Consider the following 12655-nt stretch of genomic DNA (forward strand, 5'->3'; position numbering starts at 1 on the left):
TTCTACGTTGAACGTTTTGCTCAGTGATTTTAAAAAATGACTTTATTGAGGTATATTTTACATACCCTAAAATTTACCCATTTAGAAGTTGCAGTTAAGTGGTTTTTAGTATATGCACAGAATTGTGTAACCATCCCATAATCTAAATTAAGAATACTTTCAACTCTACAAAAAGAAATACTGTGTAGATTAATAATCACCTCCACTAACCCCACCCCAGTCCCACCCAAAGCAACCACTGATCTGCTTTCTATTTCTGTGACTTTGCCTATTTCAGGTATATCTGTACATGGAATCATGTACTATGTGGTTTTTTTGTGACTGACTTCTTTTACTTAGCACAAGGTTTTTAAGGATCATTCATGTTGTAGCAGGTATCAGTATTTCATTATTTTTTGCTGTTGAATAATATTCCATTGTATGGATATGCCATATTTTGTTTATCCATTCATCAGTTGATGGACATTGATGGACATGGAAGTTGTTTCCAGTTTTTCACTATTATGTATGATGCTGCTATGAATGTTCTTGTACACATTTTTTTAGAGCTTTATAATTATACACAGTAGTTGGATTCATCCCAACAAACTCATACATGCATGGAAATTGATTACCCTTTTCCTTCCCATCCCCCCTTCCATCCCCCATTCTCCTTCCTCTGCTCTACTAGAATTTGTTTTACAGTACTGGGGATTGAACCCAGGGCCTTGTGCAGGCAAGGCAAGCACTCTACCAACTGAGTTATATCTCCAGCCCACTACCTAATAATCTTTAATGAGCAAATTTATCAATCATGTTTATAAATCAGTTACCTGTTAGTACAGAAAGAATCTGAATAGAAATATATAAATAATCCAAAAGCCTGTTGATCTTCTCTTTTATATTCATTTTATCAACTTTTTAAAAAAATGGTATTGGAGGTTGAACCCACAGCTTTGTGCATGCAAGGCAAGAACTCTATATCTATATCCCCAGCCCTTCATTTTATCAACATTTTAATTTATTAAATTTCCAGTTCTCTCTTAAGTCTTGATACACAGTCTCTCCCCCCCCCCCCCTTTTGAGATGAGGTCTCACCAGGTTGCCCAGGCTGGTCTCTAATTCCCAGGCTCAAGCACTCTTCCCACCTTAGCCTCTTAAGTAGCTGGGACTAGAGGTCAGCCACAGCACCCAGTTTCTTCATGAACATTTTGATATTAGAAGTGCTGCATAATAAAATGGGCAAAAGGGAGAAAGGAAAAAAGAGCAACAAAAGGTGTAAATATAATCTCTAAGTCCCATATTATCCAGAGCTAATCATTAAAATGAATACTCTAGGGGCTGGGGTTGTGCTAGAAGTAGAGCACTTGCCTAGCATGCGTGAGGCACTGGGTTCGATTCTCAGCACCACATAAAGTAAAATAAAGACATTGTGTCCATCTATAAGAAAAAAAAATAAGTATTTTAAAAAAAGAATACTCTAAAGCTTGCTCAGACATCTAAGTAATTATGAACTCTGTAGGCATTTGCATCTTTCTTGAATGTAAGCAAGGTGTATTAAAATTTGCAGCCTTCTAGGAACAAGCCAAGATGAATGCACAGCATTTTATGAAAATAATTGGTAACTCTGAGGAGTGGGTGTAAACTACTTGCTTTACTGGGATTCTGTGCTTACATCCAGCTTGCACCCTAAAATGACAGTCATTCTCCCTATTCTTCCTAGAGTCAGGGAATGGATAAGTCTCTATAACATGAAGTTGAGAAATAGAGAAGCTGGTAATTTGAACTAAGAAGAGGTAGAATATGATTATGATTAGTTTTTCCATATTTGGCTCTTATATTACCTTCATAGTTTTAAAATTTATCTGTAGAAATAATTGAGATAGAAAGTTCATTTTAATAAGAAATGAAAGCAATGGACTCATTTTCTGAGTTGGAATACACTCATCATAGAGTGTGATTTAAGAAGTGGTGCATTTATAAAAGCAAAAACAAAACCTTAAAAATAAATATCAAGAGAAGAATAATAGAGCCTAGAGTTAGCTCTCATTTATTATTCTTATGCTAAATTGGCCAGTAGGCATAAACTAAATTGGTTAGATATTCCCCCTCTGTGCTGGGGATAGACCCAGGGCCTCTCCCATGCTAGGATTCCAGTAAGCAATATCCATAGCCCTGTTAGTGTATTTTGACATGTCAGTATAGTTGCTTTCTTCTTTTAAAACTGATTTTCCATTAAAACTCTGCCTTTAAAAAAACTCTAAAAATTAAGCACACTTATTAAAATTGTATTTGTTTTTTATGGCTGAAATAAAGTCATGTAAGTAAAAAAAAAACTCTAAATTTAGAACCTATCAACTTTTATATTCAGATAAGATTAATATCTATAATGCTTATCTGACCTTTATAAGTGGTTATAATTATTAACTTTTTTCTAATATTAAATATCTTAGTCCCATGAGCTTTTTTAGTACAGCTTTTGATATTATTTACTAAATTGGTTTTTCTCTTGCCTTGTCTTCAGCCTTCACCAGCACAGGCTTTGACCGTCACACTTCTCCAGTGTTTAGCCCTGCTAACCCAGAAAGCTCAATAGAAGACTGCTTGGCCCATCTTGGAGAAAGAGTATTGCAGGAACTGAAAGAACCTCTGCATAAAGCATTGCAAATGCTCCTCAGCCAGTGAGTTACCATTGCTGAGTGGGAATGTGCTTCTCTAAGTAGTCTCGGATCTCTCATGCGGCGCTGGATTGGTTAAGGCTTTGTTTTAGGTGAACAGTGTCATTTCTTTTCTCACTTTTCTTCGCTTTTTTTTCTTTTGCTTTCCCAAAGCATCTCTGTGTTTTGAATGACAACTTTGCCTCTAAGTAGTGATTTAACTGTTCCGACAAAGATTTGATGGTTTGTATTATTTATTGAGCTATCAGATTTCAATGGATGCATTTAACCATGTTGTAAACACAAGCTATTGCACTTGTTCTGACCACTTTTTACTATGGTTCTTTCTAGTTGGCCAACATAGATATAATTGCTGGGGTTTTATGCATTATAATTTGATATCAGCATTATATTTTAGATTGTATTTAAGATTATATCCATATCCCAGATATCGCTAAACTTTAGGACTTCTGTCCATGGAACTACTTTCACATTCTTTTTTTTTTTTTAATTGTAGACAATATTTGTATTGTCTACAATAAAAATATTTTAAAAATATATTTTTGTTTTTAAATATTTTTATTTTACTTATTTGTTTTTATGTGGTACTGAGGATCGAACCCAGTGCCTCACATGTGCTAAGCAAGTGCTCTACTACTGAGCTACAAACCAGCCCTACTTTCACATTCTTAAAGTAGACTTCCTTCCTAGCTATGCATCAACCATATTAAAGCTAGAAACTTATTAATAAAAATGAAAGTATATTAAAATAGAACAAATTCATTTGTTGTAAATCTTAAAAGTTATTTTTTTCTAGTTCTTTGCTGACAATTATTAAGGAATTGATGTGAGTAAGCGACATATTTATCTTAATGAAGATTGACAACTTTATAAAATAGGAAGAAGACTGTTGTTTATTAAAAGGGCCAAAATTCAGATGCTAAATTACTGTTGTAGTACTTTACTACAACAATAATTTCTTACTTTTATGTAGGGACAATTTATATATTTGTTGCAAGGAAGCAATTTTAGGAGAATTCAGTTAAATGAATAAACCGAAAACTCCTAATTATACTTAGGGAAATGAAATCATATTTGAAATTTTTTAAAAATATATATTTTTTTAGGTGTAGTTGGACACAACACAATGCCTTTATTTTTATGTGGTGCTGAAGATCAAACCCGGGTCCCGCCCGTGCTAGGCGAGCTCTCTACCGCTGGGCCACAATCCCAACCCCATATTTGAATTTTTTAATCTTAAAAAGTTTGTTTAAGCCAGGCATGGTGGCTCATACCTGTAATCTCAGTGACTCAGGAGGCTGAGGCAGGAGGTTTGCAAGTTCAAACCCAGCCTCAGCAACTTAGCGTAAACAACTCAGTGAGACCCTGCCCCCTATTTAATAAATAAATAAATAAATAAATGAAGCCAGGAATATGGCTCAACAATCCCTGGTACCAAAAAAAAAAAATTGTTTAAAGATAAAAGTAAAAGAAATATATAGGTGCCAGGAAATAGAACTTAAATAGGAAATGTGGATCAAAATAGTGATGTCAAAAAGTGTTCAGTGGAGCCTTAAGCACTGAGGTTGCTATAGGAGCCCCTGAAAAGGTAAGGGGTAGATTGAGTTAGTGGGGCTTATTAGGACCACTCTACTCTTCTTAAGCCAGGATGCTATACTTCCATATGTTTTTTATATATGAAGTTTCATGTAAGGTTTGAAGAAAGAAATTTGCAACTTTGACAAAAAGGAAACCAAAACAAAAAAACCTTGTAAAAGCTATTGGGAGTAAAATAATTAAGTGATAAGGCACAGGCAAAAGATTCTGTTTCTAATTTGATGGAAACCATTTATGGCTTTGAAACCTTTTCATTCTTTTTTTTTTTTTTTAAATATTTTTTAGTTGTTAATAGACCTTTATTTATTTATATGTGGTGCTGAGAATCAAACCAGTGCCTCACACATGCCAAACAAGTGTGCTATTGCTGAGCCCCAGCCCCAGCCCCTGAAACCTTTTCATTCTTTATGTCAGTTTTTTCATTTGTTAACTTTAACTTTGCTTTGATAATATCAACTTTTCCAAGAAGAGTATCATATAGTTGTTTTTTTTTAATATTGTTCCTGGAGTCTTTTTGTAATCTACAGAAAAAAATTTGATCTCATCTCACTATAAATTATGTTTGCAAGAAAATTGGTTTAGATGAATGTTTTCCCAAGCCTTGAATACCAGTGCAGTTATTTTAATATATTTTAGTTGTCAGTGGATCTTTATTTTTTATATGCGGTGATAAGAATCGAACCCAGTGCCTCACACATGCTAGGCAAGCACTCTAATGAGCCACAACCCCAGCCCCAGCATAGCAAAGTCAGATCTTCCTGTGAATAAAATTTTTTCAGAAGTCTACTTTTGAAAGTTTTAAATTTTGTTACTAATACCTTGAAAATAACTAACTGGTGATATATTAGAAGTATTATACAGGTTGAAGGCAATATCTTAAGGTGGAAAATACCATCTACTCCTCCAAACAGTTTTGTTAAAGTAGGAAATTACAGTAATGCTGAACTCTTCATGCGGAACACCAGCAATTTTAAAAGGTACCCACCTCTCTTTTTTTTGCTCTAAGGCCTGATTAGGTTATTCATCTTCTTAACTTTTCTATGTATTAGATTTTTTTGAATGTTTTAAGCTGCTGCATCTCTTATGTGTACATGTAATGTTTCAAATCATGTTTCATTCTGAAGGATGCTAAAGTACTTTAGCCTGATAGACATGCTACCTATAAGGACTACTGTGACCCACAACAGCATCAAACAGTTCAGGAAAGGAAGTGAAGGGACTGATGTACACAAGTAAAACTTCAGGGAGAATATAGGTAGGTAGACTACATAGTATCTACTGAAGTTCAAGCTTTACAAGAATGTAGTGTATACTCCATGGCTTCTTGAAAAAATACTAAGCTTACTTTAATGAGAATGTGATATCAGGAAGGTAGTACATACTGTATCCATCTTACCATTAAAAAGATCATCCCTGGTATTTCAGTATCACTCTAATATTGATTTGATATTGATGTGTATAAAAGATTTTATGTATGTCTTCAGAACTGTTTTCTGAAATATCTAAACCAGTGCTATTCAGTAAATGTAATGCAAATCAAATATATGCAATTAAAATTTTTTTGGCAGCCGCATACAAAGTATGAAATTAATTTCTAAAATTTAATAATATATTTTCAGCCTAGTACATTCAAATTTCATTTTAACACATACTCAGTATAAAAAATTATTAGTGGGATAGACTACATTCTTTTTACTTACTGTTTAAAATTCAGCGTGTAGATTATATTTTCAGCACAACATAGCCACATTCAAATGCTCATTAGCCATATGTGGCTTTGAGACATTGTCAAGGCTTTTGTCAAAATCCTCACTTGAAATGGGAGCAGTGTGACCTTTGGAGTCAGATCTAATTGAGCTTGAATTCCTACTTTGTTCTTTCTAGCTTTGATATGTGATATAAAATATACATACATAGAAATATTCTACCTATCATAATAGGCTATCAATAAATTGTAACTGTTATCAATCTTAAATATTCATAGGCTGAAGAAATCAGACCCCGAGTGGTCAGAGCAGAAAATGCCTTTGAAGTGGAATTTTAAAGTCCTATAGAGAGCTAAAAGTGTAGCTTAATGGTAGAGAGCTCATCTAGCATGTGTAAAACCTTGGTTTGATTCCCAGCACTATACACGAAACAAACAAAAAAGCTCTAAAATCCTACAAAAGCAAGACTTCTTCACTCCTTTTTACATGTCTGTTAACACTTTGCCCAAAACGGGATTGGGGGTCTTGAATCTATTATCCAAGCTATTGATGCCTTTATGTCTTATTTAGCACAATTTTTTGTGTTTGTTTAATTTGCACATGAGATCAGTGTTTAAAATATAGTACTTTAAAGCCCTTCAACAAATTAATGAGACTTTGCTGTCATCACTCAGTGATTTCAGGATTTTTTTTTGTCTGTTTTTTTGTTTTGTTACTGGGGATTGAACCCAGGGGTGCTTTACCACTGAGTCATATCCCTAGCCCTTTTTATTTTTTATGTTGAGACACGGTTTCAGTTGCTTAGGCCCTCACTAAGTTTCTGAGACTGGCCTCGAATTTGGAGTCCTCCTGCCTCAGCCTCCCAAGTTACTGGGATTACAAGCATACGCCACCACACCTGGCAATTATTTAGTTTTTTTTTTTTTTAATATTTATTTTTTAGTTCTCGGTGGACACAACATCTTTGTTGGTATGTGGTGCTGAGGATCGAACCCGGGCCGCACGCATGGCAGGCGAGCGCGCTACCGCTTGAGCCACATCCCCAGCCCCTGATTTAGGTTTTTGATATGATTAGAACTTGCATGTAAATAATCAGGCTAATTTCCTTGCCCTCCAGGATTCTATGTTTTTATTATTGTTATTTTCTGATCCCTCCAGGATTTTATATCATAAGACTACAAGTTAAAAATAGGATACCAACTAATTATAACAAATAAAATAAATAGGGCACCAAGCCAGGCATGATGGCACATGCCTTTAATCCAAGCAGCTTGGGAGGCTGAGGCAGGAGGATCATGAGTTCAAAGCCAACCTCAGCAACTCAGCAAGACCCTGTCTCTAAATAAAATATAGTGGTTAAGTACCCCTGGGTTTAATCCTCAGTACCAAAAAAAGAAAAGGCACCAATTTTTGACATTATTTATTCTAATTTCTTGTATCCTTAGTTTGAAAATCTTCCAGTAACATGTGTCTTTTTCTTTTTTTTTTTAGAAAAATTTTTTGGGTTGTAGATGTACACAAATCTTTATTTTGTTTATTTATTATAATGTGGTGCTGAGGATCAAACCCAGTGCCTCACACTTATTATTCAAATGCTCTACCACTGAGCCACAATCCCAGCTCCAGTAACATATTTCTTTAGTTCTTAAATATTATAGATGTTTTGGCTTTTAAAAGTGTTAAAATTATACTTTTAATTTTATTTGTTGTTATTTGATATTAATAACCCAAGTATTTATCTGCAACATAAATAAGTTCTATCAGATAATTTCTAAGTAATTACAAAAAAATTTATTAGATGGTACATTTATCTTACTATTTTAATAACTACTTTCCCAAATATGCATCTAATGCTATAGAATGCTTGGAAAAAGTGCAGCCCAAATACTAAAAACCATATCTTATATAAAACAATATGTTGAATAATCTTAGTCACTTTAGCAAAAGATTCAACAAAACAATAGTGTCTTTATATTTATTCATCTGAAAATTTAGAATTTTTCGTTTTTGTGACACAGACTTTTAAAAAATTCTCTACAGGCCAGTGACATATCAGGCATATCGTGAATGTACACTGGAAACCGCAGTTCATGCCAGCGGCTGGAGCAAGGTATTAACCAATTATCTTTATTCTTACAAGATTTTAGTGTGATAATGGTAAAGTATAGGAGGAATCATTAGTGTATTACATTAAGAAAGTGTTAGAGCTCTTTAATGCGTAAATATAACTATGTTAAGTGGATATTTCTTATTTAATTGTTGTTTTGATTAATGCTACTTCTGCTTGGCCCAAAAATATGTCCCTCATAGTATGTTCTCCTTCCTTTCTGCACACTCTGAATTTCCCATCATTTCTTCATTTCCTTGTATTAGAGGTGACTTTTATCTCCATATGGTTATTTATTAAAATTTGAGTATATCTTGGAGAAGACTGACTTCATTTGAGAGATATCTTCTTCTTGTTTTCTTAACTAATATCATTTGTGTCTTATAGTTTGAAAGTATTTTGTGTCACATCCCATCTGATTATCACGACCATCGTTTTAAGAAGGCAGAATGAATTTTATTAGATTTTTGTGTTGTTTATTAGGTCAGATGACTAATCAGGGAAAAAAAGAAAGAAATTGCCTAGGTCTTCTTAACTAATAAATATTGGAGCCAACACTAGATCTAATTTAGAAAATTTTAACCTCAGAGGGGTTTTTTTTGTTGTTGTTGTTGTTTGCTATACCATACTGTTTGTCCATTATCTTAGACTGTATTTTCTACTTATCACCTTGGAAAGGTGAGTATAAGAGGATATAATATGAAGAAGTATGGCCCCGAGGTGATTTAGCATCAGGGAGGAAAAATTTCAGCACCAATATTTTTACAAATAGTCACCTCTACTCAGAGTTCTTTGTACAGTCATTCCTATATAGTATTCAGTATGCCTAGAGGATTGTTTACAGGACCACTCTCAGATACCAAAATTCGTTATGTTCAAGTTCCTTGTATAAAATGGTGTAGTATTTGCATATAACTCTATATGCACTTCTCCTGTGTCCTTTAAATCATCTCTAGATTACTTAATTTAACTAATACACTGTAAATGCTGTATAGGTACTTGTTATACTATATTGTTTATAGAATGACAAGGAAAAACATCTGTGCATGTTCAGTTCAGATGCAGTTTTCCAAATATTTGCAGTCCAAGATTGGATATAGAACCCAAGGATATGGAAGGCTGGCTGTAAATAGGTCAGATAGTGTGACCATATGTGCCTAATTGATGTATATTAGGTATGCAATCTGATTTATTTCAAATCTCAGCTTTTTAAAAAAAAATTTAATTGGTAGTCAATATTGTTTTTATCATGTACAACATGGTGTTTTGAAGTGTGTATACATTGTAGAGTATTTAAATCTAGCTGATTAACAAATGTGTGACCTCATTTATCATTTTTGTGGTAAAAACACACACTCACCCTCTTCACATTTTTCAAGAATGCAATATATTGTCATTGATTATGGTCATCATGCTATGCAATAGATCTTTTGAAATATATTCCTCCTATCTAATGATAATTATGTATCCTTTGAACAAGGTCTCCCTATCTCTTTCTCTTCTTAACTATTGCAGTCTCTTGTAACCATTACATCTCCTTGTTTAACTAGATGTGCTTCTTTGAGATCAAAATTTTTTTATTTTCTCAAACATCAGCTTTATCACAGATTAAATTTATATAGGCAGGTTAATTAAGCTTTCTGAATCTTAGTTTTCTCATCTGTGAAATGGAGATAATACTACTAACTTTATACATTTAATTAGAACTAGTTGAGGTTATATGTGTAGCACATTATCTGTCACCATAAAAAGCATTCAGTAAAAGGTAAAAGATTTATACCATGTGAAGAGAGACCAGAGTAGTATTATAAGCACTCAGCAAACAGCAGCTAATGTACTAGTTTCTGTTTTTGTTTTTCAGTGCTTGGGATGAAACGCAGGGTCTTACACATAGTAGACAAGCGTGATACCACTGAGCTTCAACTCCAGCCCTTCTTAATTTTACTTTATTTTATTTACTTGTGTATATTTTTTGCAGTACTGAGATTTGAACCCAGGGTCTCACACATTCTAGGCAAGTGCCGGACCACTGAGCCCTACACTTTGATTTTGAGACAAGGTCTTACAAAATTGCCAAAGCTGACCTTGAATTTGAGATTCTCCTCCCCCAGTCTCTTCAGACTCTGGAATTGGAGGCATATGCCACTGTACCTGGCTTAATATACTAGTTTTAATACACAAGACCTTGTCCTTATGCATCATATAACAATGGAGGTTTATTTTGAGGATTGCATCCTTAGGCGACCTCATTATGTGAACATGTAAAGTGTATACAAATTAAGACTGGTATGGGTCTGAGGTTGTGGCTCAGGGGTAGAGTGCTCACCTAGCACGTGCAAGGCACTGGGTTGGATCCTCAGCACCATATAAAAGTAAAATAAAGGTATTGTGTCCAACTACAACTAAATAAACAAAATATTTTAAAAAATTAAAACTGGTACAATGTCACTAGGTAGTATAATCTTACAGGACCACTGACCTGTGGTTCATTTTTGACTGAAACATTATGCATCACATGACTATTGTTACTTGTATAGAGTTTCAGAGTGTTTCTTAGTTCATAATTTAGTAAAATATATTTTTTTGGAACAAAGAAAAATACAGACATTTTATATTCATTTTATAAATAACAATGAGCTTGGTAATGATATATTTCTTAGTATATCAAACATCATATACTTAGGTAATAATTTTACTAGTTTTCTTCTTCTAGTTTTCTTTTCTTTCTGTTGTTTCTATCTAGTAACTGTTAGAGTAAATTCTTGTATGCCCTACCCTTCACTGCCCCCATCCTAGAATGATCATAAAAAATCTAAGTCAACCTGGTCTTCACTGCCCTTTTTCACCCTTCCTGTTTTTATCCATTTCCTGTTAAATGGATGGTCCCTCATCTGGATCAGGCGGCCAACTGTTGACTTATTTAAGAAGCTGTGGCTTAAATACCTCAAGTTAATGAGGCATGCCAATTAGAATCTTACATTTTCTGCTGAATCTATTATTACTTTCCTTCTAAATTCTCAAGGACTAAAAAGAATCTGGTTTATGATATTAGGCTGCTGAAATCTACCCTCCCTCATTCCAATTAAAATCTAGAATGGTTCACATAAAACAGTAAGCTTACAGTTTACATTCAGCATGAGGTTTGCAAAATTCCAGTCTTTTGTTTTTTTAGTCTTCAACACCTTGTTTAGCCACCTGATAGAAGCAAAACTATACAACATCCTGCCATGTCACCCCAAAAACAATGTTTTTACTCGTTTTTATTTTATTTTTTTGTTTTTGTTTGTTTACCATGCTGGAGTTTGAGCCCATAGACTCACACATACTATGTAAGCACTCTATCACTGAACTGCATCTCCAGGCCACACTTTTTTGATAGCTGAATGGGTCATTAGCAAAGGACCTATAGTGCTTTTTAAAGAGGGAAACAAATAAAATCTGGGCATGGTGGAACATGCCAACATGCCTGTGATCCCAGGGGTTTGGGAGACTGACACGGGAGGATTGTAAATTTAAAACCAGCTTCAGCAACTTAGAGAGGCCCCAAAGCAACTTAGCAACACCCTATCTCAAAATAAAAAGGGCTGATGATATGGTTCAGTGGTTAAAGGCCTCTGTGCTCAATCCTTGGTACCAAAAAAGTGGAGGGGGGGCAAAAATTTGATATAATATTGCTTGCTATCTAGCAAGTCAATAAAGCACCAATCAGAAAAAAAAAAAATGTCTACAAAGCATGCCAGGTTAGGGACAAACTGAGTATCGATTCATTTGTAAAGAAATCTTTAAAGCATCTTTATAGAATACTCTTTAAATATGTTTAAAAGAGTAGATGGAAAAAGCTGGTTATGAACATACATTAGTTATATGATCTTTTGTTATTTTTTTTAAAAAAAAAAGGACATCAGACTGGGAGTGCAGCTTGGTGGTAGAATTTTTGCTTACCATATGTGAGGCCCAAAAATGTACATTTATAAATGTAGGGAAAAAAATATATATATATAATCTCAAAAAAATTGATATTTGCCAAAATATTAAATAATCCATTGTAGCTATCTTGGAATTGTAAGTGATTTTTTTTTTCCTTGTGGGTATTTTTTTTCCCTGTCTGCTTATAAAAAAGGAGAAAATGACCATCAAAGAGAAAAAAAACAAATCTGTTTTCATCTGTTTCTCCACATATTCTTCCTTCTCTTCCCCTAGATTAATGAAGTAGACCTTATACATCATATTTTATTCATAAACACATTAGTATATATTCCTAAGAATAATGTATTTCTTTTACCTTATTTTGGGGGATACTGGGAATAGAACCCAGGGCCTTGTTCATGCTACGCAGGTATTCTGCCACTGAGCCACATCCTGAGTCCTATATCCTCTTTTTAAAACCTACTGATTGGGGCTGGGGTTGTGGCTCAGTGGTAGAGTGCTTACCTAGCATGTGTGAGGCACTTGGTTCGAGCCTCAGCACCACATAAAAATATACAAATAACACGTAGAAAAAAACCTACTGATGCTATCATTAGCACACTTAAGAATATTAACAGTAATTCTTTAATATTGTCACATAATTTACTAGGTATTCATTTTCA

The 12655-nt window shown here is 34.1% G+C and overlaps 1 protein-coding gene across 8 annotated transcripts in view; it reads left to right on the forward strand.

The window, feature by feature from the left end:
- Bcl2l13 (BCL2 like 13) overlaps positions 1-12655 on the forward strand; it is a 78740-nt gene that overhangs the window by 39203 nt on the left and 26882 nt on the right. For all 8 annotated transcript variants that reach the window (XM_077798227.1, XM_077798225.1, XM_077798224.1 and 5 more), the window contains 2 exons: positions 2504-2660; positions 8000-8069. In XM_077798227.1, coding sequence (XP_077654353.1) covers positions 2504-2660; positions 8000-8069 — 227 coding nt within the window. The remainder of the gene's footprint in view (positions 1-2503; positions 2661-7999; positions 8070-12655) is intronic.

Source organism: Urocitellus parryii, chromosome 5, assembly GCF_045843805.1.
Source record: "Urocitellus parryii isolate mUroPar1 chromosome 5, mUroPar1.hap1, whole genome shotgun sequence".
NCBI classification, from domain to species: domain Eukaryota; kingdom Metazoa; phylum Chordata; class Mammalia; order Rodentia; family Sciuridae; genus Urocitellus; species Urocitellus parryii.